The following is an 18402-nucleotide window of genomic DNA, read 5'->3' as shown; positions in this document are numbered from 1 at the left end:
TTCAAGCTGACGGATAAGTGACAGGAACTGAAATAACCACACATTACAACAGTGGTGTGCAGAAGAGCATCTCTAAACACACATGTCGGACCTTGAGGTGGATGGGCTGCAGCAGCAGAAGACCATGAACATACACTTAGTGGCCATTTTATTAGGTACCAGAGGTATATATTAATGAGTGTATATTAATGATTTGGATGTAAATATAGGCGGTATGATTGGTAAGTTGGCAGATGACAGAAAACTTGGTGATATTGTAGTTAGTAATGATAACAGATACGGATCGGATAGAAAGTTGGGCAGAGTGTTGGCAGAAAGAATTTAATCTTGACAGACGTGAGGTGATATATTTTGGCAAGAGAAATAGAGAATGGACAGTAAATGGGTGGACACTATAAAATGTTGGTGACAAAAGGGACCTGGGGATTCCAATCCATAGCTCCCTGAAAGTGGCAACAAGGGTTGATAGGGTGGTGAAGAAAGCATTTGGCATGCTTGCCTTCAGAGAATATTAAAGTTGAGGTGTCTTGTTGCAAATTTACAAAACTCTGGTTGGCCACACCTGGAGTATTGTGTGCAGAGGTGGTTATTGACCGTGGGGGGGGGGGATGTGGTTGTGCTGGAGAGAGTGCAGAGGAGGCTCCCGGGGATGTTGCCTGGATTGGAGGATTTATGGGGAGAGATTGGATTGGCTGAGTTTATTACCCAGGAGTAAAGAAGGCTGAAGGGTGACCTGATAAAGTTATGTGAAATTGTAAGAAGCAGAGTCAGTAGATAATCAAAATCTTTTTCCTGTTGTAGGGGGTATCAAAAACAAGTCAGTACAGGTTTAAGGTGAAAGGAAGGAGCTTTAAAAGGGATTTGAGGGGAATTTTTTTTGATCTTTGGAATGTACTGTTAGAGGCGGAATCAGGTACAATCACTATGTTTGAGAGACATTTTGACAGGCTCATAAGTAGGCAAGACAGAGCAGGATATGGATCTATTGTAAGCAAATGGGATTAGTGTAGGTGGGTGAAAGGTCGGCATGAACGTGGTGGACTGAAGGCCCTTTTATTGTGCCGTAAAGCTCAGTGTCTCGAAGACACTGACACGCATTTCTTTGCAGTTCATTTGAACAGCACACGAAGGAGTTATATGCTAGTGGTGAAACGTGTCCCTTAATTTGTGCACAGGATAATTGCACAGTTGAAGTCTGCTTGATGCTTATTGCACGGAGTCAAGGGACGGGCTGTGGTGGGGTAGGTGGCTACACAGCCCCTCCAGCATTTACCCCCGTCATCCACTATCACAGCAGGTGTATGCTGCTGCCTCTGAATGGGAGATGAGCTGTTAAAGTGTAAGCCAGCCCATGCGTTGTCACAGGGAGCCCAGAGGCTGAAGCTCACAGACATTCACCGGCTCTCTACACAGAGTCACTGCTAGGATCCTGCAACGGGTTAGAAATGGTGCAAGGACCCAGGGCGCATCCAATTCAATGGGAATGGCAGGGCTTTGGGGCTGATGTGAAGGGAACATTAAAAAAAAATGTCATGTTTAATTTGTTCAAAGAAGTTTAAAATGTCCAAAATAAGAATTTTAGGAGTTTTGTTTCTCGTTTTAAATTTTTTTAAAAATTATTTTTATTTTTCATTACTTCAATCTTAAAAATATTAATAGTGCCTAATTATTGGCTATTTAAACCTATTTATAAGAACGTTGCTTGGACACGAGGTACAATCATCCTTGGAAAGAGAATGAGGAATGATTTTACACAGGTGTATAAAATTATGAGGGGCATATTTAGGGTGAATGCAGTTTCCCTTTTTCCCATGGAAAAGGAACCAAAAAACTAGAGGGCTTAAGTTTAAGGCCGGGGTTCCATGACAGGCAACTTTTTCACCTAGAGGGTGGTGAGTATATGAAACAAGCTGCCAGAGGGAGTGGTTGAGACAGAAACTGCAGAGAGTTGTGGACACAGCTCAGCACATCATGGGAACAAGCCTCCCTTCCATGGACACTGTCTACACTTCCCTCTGTCTCAGTAAATCAGATAGCACAATCAAAGACCCCTCCCACCCCAGACATTCTCTCTTCTCCCCTCTCCCCACAGGCAGAAGTTATAAAAGCCTGAAAGCGTGTACCACCAGGCCCAAGGACAGCTTCTATCCTGATGTTACCAGACTTGAGTGGACCTCTTGTACGATAAGATGGACCCTTGGCCTCACAATCTACCTCATTATGATCTTGTACTTTATCGTTTACCTGCACTGCTCTTTTTCGGTAGCTTTTACACTTTTTTCTGCATTGTTATACTAGCTCAGTGCATTGTTTGATCTGTATGTACAGTATACAAGTCAAGCTTTTCACTGTATCTTGGTACATGTGGAAATACTAAGCCAATACCAATACCATAATGACATTTAAAACACATTTAGTTAAGTACATAGATAGGAACGGTTTGGAGGGATATGGGCCAAATGCAGGCAAACGGGGACTAGCTTATTTGGGCCCTTTGGTCAGCATGGACCAGTTGGGCCAAAGGCCTGTTTCCATGCTGCATTACCCTGTGACGGTGTGACTATTGGTAATGATTTGAAGTTTAGACAGCCAGTGAAGCTGTGGAAGGGCTTTGCCAGCTGTCAAGGCTGTTTAGGGTGTTTAGAGGTGGTCCTTCCTCAGTGCTCCTGCCATTGGTCAGTTCACCTTATGTTAGAAAGAAAAGCCCTCAGCATAGGGCAGGGGCATTTGGGAATGGCTAAGGTTTTTCTAACATGCAAACTTCAGCCTAATCTGACCGAACAGCTCTCCCCCCATGTACAAAGTAATTTTTACATGTTGCATTTCTACTTGCAGTCAAAGTGCATCCGATCCAAATGGCACATAATTGTTTCTCTGTAGGGGACCGCAATAGTGAAACCTGCACAAAGCAAGATCCCACTAATATCAAAGGTGTTTCTACTTGGTAATATGACGGTGTATATGACTTGGAATATTAAGAGGAACCTTTACTTCACTGAACACTTGAAGCCCCCCAAGAATAAGGTAGGGACTCAGCTGAATAGTGGCCTTCAGACTGTGCAGAACTCCCTGTGTACTGCACGTCAGTTTGGATTTAGTATGCTTCAGGGACCCACAACTCATGACATCATAACTCATCAGACATAGGAACAGAATTAGGCCATTTGGCCCATTGAGTCTGCTCTGCCACTCTCCTGCCTTCTGCCCATAACCTTTGACACCCTGACTAACCAAGAACCTATCAACCTCCGCTTTAAATATACCCAATGATTTGGCCTCCACAGCTGTCTGTGGGAATGATTTCTACAGATTCACTACCCTCTGGCTAAAGAAATTCCACCTCATCTCTATTCTAAAGTGATGTCCTCTGGTCCTAGACTTTCCCATTGTAGGAGTCATCCTCTCCTCATCCACTCTAGCTAGACCTTTCAATATATGATAGATTTTAATGACCCTCCCCCATGCTTCTAAACTCGAGTGAGTACACGCCCAGAGCCACCAAATGGCCCTCATACATTATTGATTCCAAGGGCAAGCATGCTGCTAACTAGGTTACAGGTGACACCTCATATAAGCACCAGTCAGCGCAGATTCTAAACCTGTGATCATAGTGTCCCTGTTGAATTATACATGTTCTGTATCACTTGGACGTCTTATTTAAACTGACCCATCTGCTTTGTTCCAGGTTCACAATGAGTCACTTGGGTGGTTCGCAGAGAACTGACCCTTCCCACATACAGACAGTTGAAGACAAAGGTTTACTAATTTTGCTCGTGCAGGCAGAGAGCAGATGTTGCAGCTGGCTCCAGTCTGACACGCGGCCCCTGAGGTGTCCGTTTTGACTTGGATGCCCGACTGGAGCTCACACTTTGTCAGAGGGCCGAGATGAAAGCTGAGAAGTACTACAGCAGTGGGCTTGTTTACTGATCACCAACAAGACACCAAGTGAGTCTGCTACCATGATCCAGAAAGAAGCCAAAATGCACAGAGACAGCATCGAAAGGCAAGGATCTGTTGCATTAATCAGAGACTTGCGCTACATGCATACTCTAAGTGACCCCAGCACCTCATACGCCAAGCTTGCTCAACATACCTACTAACCAGTCAACTGCTGGGCAGCCACCACACCCTATGGGTCCTCAAAGTGCTTTACTTTATGATAAATAAGCGTGTTTTTTAATTAAAAATTGCACGTTAAGATTTGCGCTCCTCCCTCAAGAGTTTGCTCGCATTTAGAGGTTGTCCTTGAAGAGTTGACTTTGTTCTGGAACATTGTCGTTCTTTATGGGCAGTACGGTGGCACAGCGGGTCAAGCCGCTGCCTCACAGCTCCAGAGACTCAGGTTCGATCCCGACCTTGGGTGCTGTCTGTGTGAAATTTACACATTTCCCCTGTGACTGTGTAGCTTTCCCCTGAGTGCTCCGGTCTCCTCCCACATCCCAATGACGTGCAGGTTGGTGGGGTAATTAGCTGCTGAAAATTATCCCGAGAGTGTGGGTAAGGGGTATCTGGTGGGGAATAATGAGAACATGGAGAGAATAGATTACAGGGGAATACGCTGGCATTGAATTGAATGACCTCTTTTGTTTTGTATCAGAATATGAAAAAAGCTGCCCAAAATTGAAGATGTGACTAAACACATTGTTGAGGGTAGAGCAGTAGATGTAGTGTATATGGATTTCAGCAAGGCATTTGATAAAGTACCCCATGCAAGGCTTATTGAGAAAGTAAGGAGGCATGGGATCCAAGGGGACCTTGCTTTGTGGATCCAGAACTGGCTTGCCCACAGAAGGGAAAGAGTGGTTGTAGACGGGTCACATTCTGCATGGAGGTCAGTGACCAGTGGTGTGCCTCGGGGATCTGTTCTGGGACCCTTACTCTTCGTGATTTTTATAAATGACCTGGATGAGGAAGTGGAAGGATGGGTTAGTAAATTTGCTGATGACATAAAGGTTGGGGGTGTTGTGGATAATGTGGAGGGCTGTCAAATGTTACAGCAGGGCATCAATAGGATGCAAAACTGGGCTGAGAAGTGGCAGATGGAGTTTGAACCCAGATAAGTGTGAGGTGGTTCATTTTGGTAGGTCAAATATGATGGCAGAATATAGTATTAATGGTAAGACTCTTGGCAGTGTGGAGGATCAGAGGGATCTTGGGGTCTGAGTCCATAGGACACTCAAAGCTGCTGTGCAAGTTCACTGTGTGGTTAAAGAGGCATACAGTGCATTGGCCTTCATCAACCATGGGATTGAGTTCAAGAGCCGAGAGGTAATGTTACAGCTATACAGGACCCCAGTCATACCCCACTTGGAGTACTGTGCTCAGTTCTGGTCACCTCACTACAGGAAGGATGTATAAACTATAGAAAGAGTGCAGGGGAGATTTACAAGGATGTTGCCTGGATTGAGAAGCAAGCCTTATGAGAATAGGTTGAGTGAACTCGGCCTTTTCTCCTTGGAGCGTTGGAGGATGAGAGGTGACCTGATAGAGTTGTATAAGATAATGAGAGGCATTGATCGTGTGGCTAGTCAGAGGCTTTTTCCCAGGGCTGAAATGGCTAACACGAGAGGGCACAGTTTTAAGGTGCTTGGAAGTAGGTACAGAGAAGATGTCAGGGGTAAGTTTTTTACGCAGAGAGTGGTGAGTACGTGGAATGGGCTACCGGCTATGGTGGTGGAGTCAGATACGATAGGGTCCTTTAAGAGACTCCTAGACAGGTACATGGAGCTCAGAAAAATAGAGGGCTATGGGTAACCCTAAGTAATTTCTGTAGTAAGGACATGCTCGACACAGCTTTGTGGGCTGAAGGGCCTGTATTGTGCTGTAGGCTTTCTATGTTTTCATGTTTCTAAAATGTCCAACCAATTCTACTCAACCTGATGTCCACAAAAGGAGACTCCATTTAGCAAATGTCACTGGCATGTTATTATGCCTTGTCTGCATTCCTGTCTCCCTCCTTAAAACAGGACCATTGTTTGACTTACTTGTAATGGTCAATAAAACCATTTATTAAATATAATTGTGATGGTCCTCCCCCAGTAAAGACAGGCTGGCTTCAAAGGTGGGCCACCATCTCCTCCTTGACCTACAATGAACCAATCAGCAAGGACTGAACATCAGCCATGTGACCTCACTGACCTAGAAGAGGTGTGAGCATAGAGCTGGCAGTTGGGACTAGGCCAACATTTGGAGATTTGACAACAACAGTGCTTTGGCTGAATGGTCTATACTGAAACTTCTAATGTAATTCCATGCCAATGAATAGGTCAAGCTTGGTCAAGTTCAGGCCCGAACTTTTGAGGAGAATAGCCTCTCTCTAACCCAGCATGAGGTGCTGGTGTGACCTCCTTTAAGAATCCACCACCTATCTTTTCTCCTCCACCACACCATCTATCATCCAGCCTAAGGAGCAGCTCCATTCCTCCAGATGCTGTATATGAGGAGCTCCTGCCTATGCCCAAACTGTGAACTGACACCTTCTACCTCAGTAGCATGTTGATAGATACCTCAGCAGTACCCATCCATGTGCGACAGCCAGGAATCCAGATGTGGAATCCATGAGTGGAGGACATCAGCCCGACAGTTGTTTCTCATCTCAGGGGATGTGAAAGTTCCTGAGGCACCACTGGGTCCTTCCAAATGGTGTCCTGGCCAACATTCCTCCCTCAATCAACACTACCCAAATCTTATGCCACCTACCACTGGTGAGGATGACCTCACCCCTTTCTCAATCTCAGCAGGGATTGCCAGCTCTGGTAAGGTTTTGTCACATGACCTTTTGGTGTCATCCACCCCTGCTATTGGTCATCCATCCTGCCAATCTTCCCAGAGGTGATCAGAAAGCGAATAGACTCTCCAATTCTTGATTATTTGTCAATTAACACACCCTTGACTCCCCTGCACCCCTGCATGTGTCCCATCTCTAAAACTTACTGCAATATAAGATTTTAAAGAACACCTCAATTTTCTTTGAATACACTGTTGACTTTGCTCATAAAGCACCCTGAAGATTTGTCTTCAGTTCCAAGTGGCCCCTGCTCATTTCTGGAGGTTTGACAATTCTATTTCTAGTTCTGGGAGCCTCGGCAGAGTTAGCTAGTGGTGGAGTGGGAAATAGTTTGAGTTTAGTTGCTATGGTCAATTTCTACAGTCCGGGGAAACGATGGATTGAGTGATTGAAGAAGGAATATGCTTACCGGAACAAGCAAGGGATTTATAGTGATTTATAAAGACAACTCAGGGATGTAGCAGGTAGTGAGGCTGCCTCACAGCTCCAGTGACCCAGGTTCAATCCCAACCTCGGCTGCTGTCTATGTGGAGTTTGCAAGTTCTCCCAGTGGCCAAGTGGGTTTCCCCTGGATGCTCCACATCCCAAAGTCATGCAGGGTCAGTGGGCTAATTGGCCGCTGCAAGTTGTCCACAATGTGTGGGTGTGTGTTGGGAAAACCAATGGAAATCAATAGAAAGATTAATATTGAAAGTAAGTAAATTGGACTGTTTGGATTGCTCTGAGAGCAGGCATAGACTGAACGGGCAGAATGGCCTCCTTCTACATGGTAAGGAAAGAAGTGGTGGTGTAGGGACTCAGTGCTGCAGTCTACCATTTCGAGAGAAAGCAGGACACTGGCAGACTAGAGAGGTTGCACATGCAGGCTTCACAATCCATTCCCAAAATTAAAACCACACTGTGCTTTCAAAACTTCGAACCCTTTTGCGCAAGTTTGCATCAGAGAGAACAAAAGCAAGTGCAGATCAATTCTGAAGTGATAAAGGGCCAGGGGAAACGATTGGATGGTGGAGGGCGGGGGGAGGTGGGGAGGGGGTGGAAGTGCGCCTGGGGTCTATTTTACGTCAGTTATTCTGATAAAGTGAGCAGGGTCGCTGACGACTCACATGTTTTATGAAGAGCACTGCCAGTCGCTCTGGTTCCTCTAGGCATTTCTCCAGCTCGCCTAAGAAATAGCTGTGAATGAAAGATAGATAATTTAATAATGATCGGCCCCACACATCATTGTCCGCCAGGATTCCTGTCGGTACAGAACGATGGAAAACCAAATTCGCATCAAGGGAACGGGGCTTTTACAGGACATGCTTCAAAAATGCCAAATAAATGAACCAGATCCAAAAATACTGCAAATGCGGGAAATGCAAAGTAAGATCAAAAAACACTGGAAACAGTCAGCAAGTTAGATAGCATCTGTAAAGAGCAAACCAGAGTGTCAGATTCACATCAGATCTTTGTTTGGCCTCAGCAACGCTTCCCTGCTCTCTCTCCATGCCCCTCGAATCACTGGTGGTTCAAAGGTTTGTCATCGGCACCTGGGGTATATTCGCTAACTCTGCCTCCACACTCTCTGAGGTGGAGCATTCTAAAGTTTCGGAATCCTCAGAGAAGAAATTGCTCCTTGTGTCCATCTGAAATGTGAGGTGAGACTCTTCACTTTGGAACTATCCTCCCTAGTCCTTTCTAGATAACTATCCCCCACCACCACACCACTCTCAGTACCCAGCCTGTCAAAACCCCTCAGGATATTTGTATTTCAATGAAGTCACCTCTCATTCTCTTGAATTCCAATGAGTGTCAGAACCGATCAACCTCACTTCTGACATCTGCCTCTCCATCCCAGGAGACACCCAGTGAAATATCTCTGCACAGTCTCCAATGCAAGTACATCTGTCCTTAAACATGGAGACCAGAACTGTACACAGTACTCCAGGTACAGTCTCACTCGTACCCTGTAAAGTTGCATCAAAACCTCACCACTTCTATATACTAAAAGCCAACATCCCATCTGCCTTCCTGAATACTTGCTGTATCCGCACGCTAATTTGTTACGTTTCATGTTCTATGATCTCCAGATCTCTTTCAGTTCTCCAAAGACCACCAAAGAGAACACCTCTGTTCAGTCCACTGGGGTAATGTTGGACATCTAGTCAGCTGTCAGTTTAATTTCCATCCAACTTCCACTCTGATCTCTCTGCCTTCAACCTCCCACACTGTCCCAATATAATCTCAGAGTACAGCATCTTATCTTCCTCTACAGCCCTCAGGAACCCAACAACCCTCAGATAACCATTCTGTCACAGACATTTCCTTTGTTCCTTTTTTGATTTCTGATTAAGGGTGTTGGGCCTGAAATGCCTCCACAGATACTGCCTGCCCTGGTGAGTGTTTCCATCAATTTATGACTTTTATGTTCATTGTTTTTACTATTTGCTTAGCTCATTATGATACCTTTGAGGGTACCTTACTGTTGTTCGACTCACATTGCCAGCAAGCTGAGTTAACACCTGAGAGGGGAGGCTATTCAGCCCCTAGAGCTGAATTGCCTCCTCCTCTCAACTGTAACAACAGCGTGAGCCATGAGTTCACTATAAATGTGTGATCTGACACCAGGCATCCACCTTATACATTTGGTTAACAACTGATGTTGCCTCAACTGTTGCTTGGAGAAGGGAGATCCAAACTTGTCTGCATATCTCCAAACAAGTTCTTGTTATCCACTCCTGCCCCTTGGTTTCAATGTTTAGACTCTACCGAATTAACATCTGGGTCACTCAGATCACAACAGGCCTTGAAAGGGTGGAGGGGCGTAGGTGTTTCTACTTGTGATGGGGCCCAAACGAACAAAATAGTCACTGATAAATCCAGTAGGATATACAGGAGAGACATCTTCATCCTGAGAGGTGCAATGAATGTGGAACTTGTTCCTCGAGCAAGGGATTGAGTAGCGGAAGTAATTTTCATGGGAAAGTTGGATAAGCCCACAGGGCCAAAAGCATTTGGTGAGATGTAGAGGAGACTGATGTGGAGTATGATCACCAGAAGGGACCAGTTGGGCCAAATGGCCTAAATCTGTGCTCCTGGAATACTTATGTAATGTGGCCTTTAAGGCTTTAGGCAGCACAGTGGCAAAGCAGGTAGAGCTGCCGCCCGACAGCTCCAGAGACATGGCTTCGATCCTGACCTCTGGTGCTGTCTGTGTGGAGTGTGCACGCTCTTCCTGCAGTTTCCCCTAGGTGCTCTGCTTTCTTCCTATATCCTAATAATATGTGTGTGGGGGGGGGGTTAATTCGCTCATGTGAATCACCCTGAATGCAGGTGGGTGACAGCAACACTAGGAGGGAGTTAATGGGCAAGTGAGAGACAATAGGTTACAATGACAAAAGAAGGCAAATGTGACGGTTTTGAGAGCTAGTATAGACTTTATGGACCAAATGGTCTCCTTATAGATTGTAATACAATGTGCGACAAAAATATCAACCACTAGAGCATGTTTCCATTGGTCGCAGTCACATGCAATTTAACATGCCATTCTAAAAACATGTCAAAAGATGACATGGCCTCACAAAAGAGGACACAGGTCCTAAAAAGCAGGCAATCTTATTGCCATATGGAATGGGAGTCAATGATATGAATACAAATAATCACACTACTAAGGCAATTGGACCAAACAATGCCCTTATTCAAATTTAAATCCTTAAATGGTAAAAGAGGCAGGAGCCATTTGCCTGCCTGGAGCATAGACCCTGGAGATCACATATTGGAAATCCTGAGTGCAGTCAGTAAAAGCAGAAGGAATAGGGGCTCTCGTTCTCCATATGTCCTTCTAGAGGGAGTAAGGTTTTAGATTGAGAAGACTGGCCTTCTCAAGGCTAGGAAAGTGCGAATGGAACATTGACTGCGCAAGGTTTAATTGTGAGATAAATTGGGGTCCAGAAACGCTTCCCTCTCCTACCCCTGAAAGATGTCCTTATCTGCTGCCCAACCATTACTGATGAGACTGACAGAGAGGGGAAATCACTAGGCATGTGTGAGAGAATCGCTTACAGGGAAGTACTCAGAGAGTCAGCACAGATCTGATGGGCCAAATGGCTTCCCTCTATTTCATAGGAAAATATGAAAAGAATATGTTTAACTGTATTTTATTAAAAACTGCTCTCTAATTTGCTACTTGGGGATTAATCCTATTTTTAAAAAAGCTTTCTCACAGCAGCAGCAGATAATCAGTTTCTGAGAGATAAACAAGTTTAATTAATCTACTGTTTCAAAAATAATATATTTTTACCATTGCCTCATGGCAGTTAGGGGAATTAAACACAGTTCTGCTGCCCTTGGGACCACTTCAGTCCGTGCTGGAGATACTTAATTTAGAACCGCACATATAGCATGGCTCACATCTCTGCCCTAATCCCATTCATACAACTGGGCGCACCATGTTGAATTGGGTCCAAAAGTTGCTGCCTTGTGAAATGTCTCATATTTGTACCAAACAAGGGTCTGTTGCTACGAAATATCATGGTGCACTCCAGTCGCCTCTTCCTGTTGTGAACATTACATTACCAGCCTGAACCTAGTTCAGGGAGACTCTGTTTGTCACCAGGTTCACCACACCTTCAGAGACAGCCTCACCTTTTCTTTTCCTTGTTCCCCACACAGTCTGGAATCTTCATCCCTCTACCCTCAGTTAATCCATCCTACTCTTTTAAATACTAGTTCCTTTCTCTTCTGACTCCTTCCAGGGTATGGTAGCCCAACAGCATGGTAGTATAGCAGTTGGCGCAACACTTCACAGCACCAGCGATCACTGATCAGGTTTAAGTTCCTGCCTCTGTCTGTAAGGAGTTTATACATTCTCCCTGTGACCACATGGGTTTCCTCTGGGTGATCTGGTTTCCTCCCACATTCCAAAGACGTACAGGTTGGGGTTACTAAGTTGTGTGTATAATACGTTGGCACCAGCAGCATGGCGCCACTTGCGAGCTGCCCCCAGCGCATCTCGGACTGTGCCGGACATTGATACAAACAAAAGATTTCACTGTATGTTTCACCGTTTCGATGTAAGTGTGACAAATAAAGCTAATCTCCAATTATGCTGGGATGGATGGGGTGAGAGACGCAGCACTGATAAGTGTGAGACTGATTTTCATTTCCCCTGCCCATGGGAAACCAACGGCATGGCGTGCCGACTTTACACTGTACAACAGCAGGCAGCAAGGAGTAAAATTAGGCACAATTCCACTCAGTTCAGAAAGAGGTTGGCATAGAATCAGAATCCAACAAGAGAGTGTGAATTCCTGGCTGCAACAGCTCTCCAAATCAGCTGCAGGACGTTTTGTGAGGTATGAGTGTGGTCCTTTTCACACATGATCTGTGCAAGCGCGCGCGCGCACGCACACACACACACACACACACACACACACACACACACACACACACACACACACACACACACACACACACACACACACACACACATTCAAACTTTGCACCTGAACCACTAGGCTGCAAAGATAAGTCAAGGTAAAAGTGAAGCCATTTGTACAGACAGTTGCAATGGCTCAGAATGAGATCGGCTTTATACTCTTCAAAATATGCAAAGGAAAAAAAAGCAGCAAGTTAAATTGATGGTGAAAAAGCTAGCACATGAGTTCAAAGAAGTCCCAAACAAAAGTGTTCCTCATGAACGCAAGAGATTACGCAGATGATGGAAAACTTGAACAACACACACAAAATGCTGTCAGAGCTCAGCAAGCCAGGCAGCATTATGGAGGGGAATAAAGCCAATGTTTTGGTCCGAAACCCTTCATCTCTTGGCCTGAAACGTCGACTGTTTATTCCTGAAACTTCAATAAAAGTTGCCTGATCAGCTGTGTTCTGCCAGCATTTTGTGTGTTGCTCAAGAATGTTCATTTGTAAAAGAACTTGCAAGCTTTAGCGCCTTTCAGTAGCTCGGGACATCCAAGGTGCTTTATAGCCAATGGAGTTTGCATTGAAGAGTGGTCGCTATCTCATCATAGGAAACAAGGCAGGCACTTTTGCGCACAGCAAACTTCCAAAGAAAGCAACGTGACAATCACTTACTTCAGAATTGCTTGTGAGGAGAAATACTGAGTAGGATCTGGAACTTCTTCAGAAAACTACCATCCAGCACAGACACCTCTCTGAATGGCAGCACCTCCATCAAAGCAGCACTTTGCGATGTTTCTACTTAATACTCTGGAGTCAGCTTTGAACCCCCAAATTTATCACTGTGAGCATGACCACTAGGCAAGGCTGGTACAGGTGGGAGAGAGGAACAGGGCTTGTTTTGCTGCTTGTTGTGTTCTGTGTTGTTCTGCCGAGCATTGTGGGTATGCTGTGTTGGCGCTGGACTGTGTAGCGATACTTGCGGGCTGCCCCCAGCACACCCTTGAGTGTTTTGGTTGTTTACACAAATGACGCATTTCACTCTATGTTTCGATGTACTCAGGACAAATAATAATCTTGAATCGAATCTTGAACATAGAGGGGAAAACAATTGTCAATTTGCCAGTAGTTGAATTGTAAATTAGAAAAGGAGTCAATGTCGGAAGACTGGAGAGATGATATCTAGAAGTTGAGAGCTGCCTGTCAAGGTTTGAGGAGCACACAACACCGAAGATGCCATATCACAGCGGAGCCTTTCCGTCGCACCTCCTGCAATAGCGCTGCCTGAAGAGAAAGACGGGTCTCCCCTCACAATCGCTCTGAAGGCCTGGTTCAGAGTGAACATCTTCTGGAGAACAGCGCGAGGACCAAAGTTCCAGAAGTGGCGCCCAGGAAACTGCTGAACACCCCCGGAGCCAAGGTGCATGCCTGAACCTGCGCCGTGCCAAATGCACAGAGGGCTCATCAGCAAGCCCCAGGTTTCCCTTTATGCTATTCATCAACAATACGCCACTTTAGGCACCAAAACAAGGCTCTGGCAGATCTAATTTCTAACAAATAAATTCAAATGGCCTCAGATTTAGTGATATGGAAAATGTCACTTGTACTAAGGATGCGGCATCAGTCTTTAGGTCAGACATTGACAGGGGGCTTCAGGGGTAATTTGGGTCAATGTGATGGTTACCACAAAGACAGTGTTTGGTTTCGCTCAAATGCTGCAGCAACTGACTGAATGAACACTGGCTGAAATATCCAAGGATCAGGCTGGAATTGAGTCCCCGTATCTCGTTATGGGCACAGGTCGAACAACGGTGCAGTGCACAGCTTCCCTGTTACAGGTGAGCAGTCTGCCTTCCAGCTGGATTCTGAAAGATCAACTTCTGTACCTGTGCTAGAAGTCAAGTTCCTTCTGTCTCATCAATCAAACCGAAGAACATGGTTCGGTGGGGCCTCTCCCACATCTGCTACGGCTAAAACCTGGAGCTTCCTCCCCCACAGTACTGTGGGAGCACTTTCACCAGAAGGACTGGAGTGGTTCAAGAAGGTGGCTCACCCCAACCCTCTGAAGGGGCATTTCATGATGGGCAATAAATGCTGGTATTAATGGTGATGCACAGACCTCAACAATTAATAAAAAGGCTTGCTCTATAATTGCCTAGTGACATCTTCTCATCGTTTTGGTCAATTTGGGGCAGCATGATACTGTAGCAGTTAGCGTAACGCTATTATTGCGCCAGTGACTCGGCTTCAATTCACCGCTGTCTGTAAGGAGTTTGTACGTTCTACCCATGACTGTGTGTGTTTCCTCTGGGTGCTCCAATTTCCTCCCATATTCCAAAGATGTACAGGTTAATTGGTCACATGGGTGTAATTGGCTGGTACAAACTCATTGGGCTCGAAGGGCCTGTTACCGTGCTGAATCTCTAAATAAATAAAAATAATTAATTCCTAAACCAACCCACCCATAGCAAGTCAACCCACACCCAATCCACTGTGGATGTTTTTGACCAAGACAGCTTCAATCAGTATTCTTACCAAGATGCAAAAAGGGTATTTCAAAGAGGCCACTTAAAAAAGTAATTGTTTTGAGATGCAGACAAGCCTAGGATTACAGGTACATGGTTCCCTGAAAGTGTCATTGCAGGTAGACAGGGTGGTGGAGAAGGTTTTTGACACACTGGCCTTCATCAGTCAGGGAAATGAGCATAGATACTGGGAAGTTATGTTGCAGTTGTACAAGACGTTGGTGAGGCTGCATTTGGAATATTGTGTTCAGTTTCAGCGACCCAGAAAAGAGTGCAGAAAAAATTTACAGGGATGTTGCTGGGTGTCAAGGGACTAAGTTGTAGAGAGATGTTGAGCAGGTTGTGAATTTATTCACCAGATCATAGAAGAATGAGGTGTGATCACACTACCACTCTGCGTTCAACACTATCATCCCTTCATAATTCATCACTAAGCTCCAAGACCTAGGCCTCAAAACCTCCTTGTACAATTGAACCCTCAACTTCCTCACTTGTCGACTCCAGTCAGTTCAGATTGGCAACAGCATCTCCTCCACGATCTCCATCAGCACAGGTGCACCACAAGGCTGTGTGCTTAGCCCCTGCTTTATACTAATGATTGTGAGGTCAAGTGCAGCCTAGCCTCACAAATGCCATATTTAAGTTTGCTGACGACACCCCACTTTTGTTGCCCAGGTCAAAGGTGGTGGCAATTTGGTATATAGGAGGGAGACTGAAAATCTGTTTGAGTGGTGCTACAACACCAACCTCTTATTCAATGTCAGTAAAACCAAAGAGCTGATTATCGACTACAGGAGGAAAAACCCAGGGTAATTAGGGGATCAGAGGTGGCGAGGGTCAGTGACTTTAATTTCCTTGACATTATCATATCAGAAGATCTGTCCTGGGACGAGCACATAAGTTCATCGCAAAGAAGACACAACAACACCTTTACTGCCTTAGGTGTTTGTGTAGATTTGGCATGTAACCTAAAACTTTGACAAACCTCTATAGATGCACAGTGGAGAGTATCCTGACTGGTTGCATGGCAGTCTAGTATGGAAGGACCAATGCCCAGGAATGGAAAAGGAGACAGAAAAGGATGGATACAGCCCACGTCATCACAGGCAAAGCCCACCACACCCACTAAACACCTTTCCATGGAGCGCTGCCACAAGAAAGCAACATCCATCATCAAGGACCCCCACCATCCAGGCCATGCTCGCTTCTTGCTCCGACCATCAGACAGGAGGTACAGGAGCCTTAGGTCTCACAGCACCAGTTCCAGGAGCAGTTATTACTCTTCTACCATCAGGATCCAAACCAGTGTGGATAACTTCACTCACCTCAACACTGAACTGATTCCACAATCCATGGACTCACTTTCAAGGACTGTACAGCTCATGTTCTCAGTATTGTTAGTTTTTTTATATGCACAATTTGTCTTCTTTTGCACATGGTTTGTTTATCAGTCCCTAAATAGCTTTTCTACTGTATTTCTTTATATTCCTGTAACTGCTTTCAAGAAAATGAATCTCAAGGTAGTATATGGTAAGATATGCATACTTTGATAATAAATTTACTTTTACATTGACTTTGATCTTGTAGAGGTGTAAAAAATCATGAGGGACTAGATAGGTTTAACGTGCACAGTCTTTTTTTCCCCCAGAGTTTGCGAGATACTGTCGGAGTAGTCTAGGTGGGTAACTATGGTGTGTTTTGTGGCTGATACACAGTGCCGGTGGTGGAGGGAGGGGGTGTTTAGGTTGATGGATGGGTGCCCATTGTGGCTGTTTTGTGCTGGATGATGTCAAGCTTCCTGAGAGTGGAGAGTGTTCCATCATGCTCCTGACTTATACTTTGTTGATGGTGGCAAGGCCTTGAGATGTCAGGAGATGAGTCATTCACCACAGGATCCCCACTCTCCGACCTGCTCTTGCAGCCATTTCATCTACGTAGCTGGTCCCTGGTGGAGTTTCTGGTCAATGGTGACCTCTCGGATGTTGGCAGTGGGGGCCTCAGCAATGGAAATGCCACAGAATGTCCTGGAGTATATGGTCAGAAGGAATGAAGGAGCAATGACTTGTGTTCCTGCAATATTTAGATAAACTTTCTGTTCCAGCACCAATCCCCAGCCTAGTGTTGCAAAATGAGATACAGAGTGAAGTCACACATGCAGAGGTCTCCAAAGTTCTCATGGGGTGAGTGCCATCAAGATGCATTGGGGACCTTTCTGCCCTCATGCTGATCTCTGCGTAACGGTCATTCACCTGAAATACTAACCGTGTTTCTCGCTCCACAGATACTGCCTGACCTGCTGAGTATTTCCAGCTTTTTTTCTGTTTTTATTTCAGATTTACAACCATGGTAGTATTTTGATTTTGAATGGAGTGAAGCTTCCTCTACTCTGGTTCAACGGCATCCCTGATCGTGGGATAATACAGCATGCCCTGTGTTTTCAGTGTGGGAGTCTGGAGCGAGGTGAATCCGCATGAACTCTGTGATGACATTGACATTCTCCTATCGTCAGGGTTTTGACCACAGAATTATAGAACTAAAGAAATTTGCATCCTAAAGATCAGAGCTGGATTTGGATTCAGATAGCAGATATCAAAGGAGAAATCTCTTTAACACCCACTCCTTAAACTTCTGAGAAACAGTGTATCTCCCCTCAGGTGCACAATCAGACAGAAACCTGACGACAAACCAAACAGCATGTGCATAACTCAGTGTCGGCTACTGCGCTGGTCATGTCTTACTGGTAATGGGGACTTCTTACTTTTTGTGCCATTCATAGATCTGGTGAATGTTCCCGAACACTATTTTGTCTTTCCCCTTCATGTCTTCGGGCACTCCTCTTTCATTCATTGTTGCTATATATCCCTGGAAGAGAAAAGAACATCCTCAGTAGCATGTAGAGGTTGGCATGGCTTAAGAGTCAAAGCATGAATGGTCAGTTACTAATTGGACTTTAAGTCCAAAATAACAACAGGCCTTCATGTGTTCCCTACTAGACAGCAAGCAATTGTCCAAGGAATCACAGAGACTGGAAGTAGATAGTTGCCTCATTGACTGGAGGCCTGTGACTGGTAAAGTGTCGCAGGGATTGGTGCTGGGTCCATTGTTGTTTGTCATCTATATCAATGATCTGAATGATAATGTTGTTAACTAGATCAGCAAATTTGCGGATGACACCAAGATTGGGGGTGTAGTGGACAGTGAGGAAGTCCATCGAAGCTTGCAGCAGGATCTGAACCAGCTGGAAAAATGGGCTGAAAAATGGCAGAAGGAATTTAATGCAGACAAGTGTGAGGTGTTGCACTTTGGGAAGGCAAACCAGGGGAGTAGTAGGGCAGAGTGCAGTAGAACAGAGGAATCTGGGAATACAGATCCATAATTTCTTGAAAGTGGCATCACAGGTGGATAGGGTTGTAAAGAAAGCTTTTGGCACATTGACCTTCAATATTCAGAAGTATTGAGTACAGGAGTTGTGATGTTATGTTGAATTTGAAAGAGACATTGGTGAGGCCTAATTTGAAGTATTGTGTCCAGTTCTGGTCACCTATCTACCGAAAAGATATCCATATGATTGAAAGAGTACAGAAGATTTACAGGGATGTTGCCAGGACTTGAGGACCTGAGTTATAGTGAAAGGTTGAATAGGCTAGGATTTTATTCCCCAGAGTGTAGAAGTTTGAGGGGAGAATT

The 18402-nt window shown here is 45.1% G+C and overlaps 1 protein-coding gene across 3 annotated transcripts in view; it reads right to left on the bottom strand.

The window, feature by feature from the left end:
• The window catches only part of LOC140191630 (rho guanine nucleotide exchange factor 25-like), a 313824-nt gene that overhangs the window by 28524 nt on the left and 266898 nt on the right, over nucleotides 1-18402 (bottom strand). For all 3 annotated transcript variants that reach the window (XM_072249206.1, XM_072249207.1, XM_072249208.1), the window contains 2 exons: nucleotides 17474-17577; nucleotides 7894-7963 (listed from right to left, as the gene is read on the bottom strand). In XM_072249206.1, the coding sequence (XP_072105307.1) occupies nucleotides 7894-7963; nucleotides 17474-17577 (174 nt within the window). The remainder of the gene's footprint in view (nucleotides 1-7893; nucleotides 7964-17473; nucleotides 17578-18402) is intronic.

Source organism: Mobula birostris, chromosome X (genome assembly GCF_030028105.1).
Source record: "Mobula birostris isolate sMobBir1 chromosome X, sMobBir1.hap1, whole genome shotgun sequence".
Taxonomy (NCBI): domain Eukaryota; kingdom Metazoa; phylum Chordata; class Chondrichthyes; order Myliobatiformes; family Myliobatidae; genus Mobula; species Mobula birostris.
The sequence above is the reverse complement of the archived record's forward strand: the minus strand, read 5'-3'. Positions and strand labels throughout refer to the sequence as shown.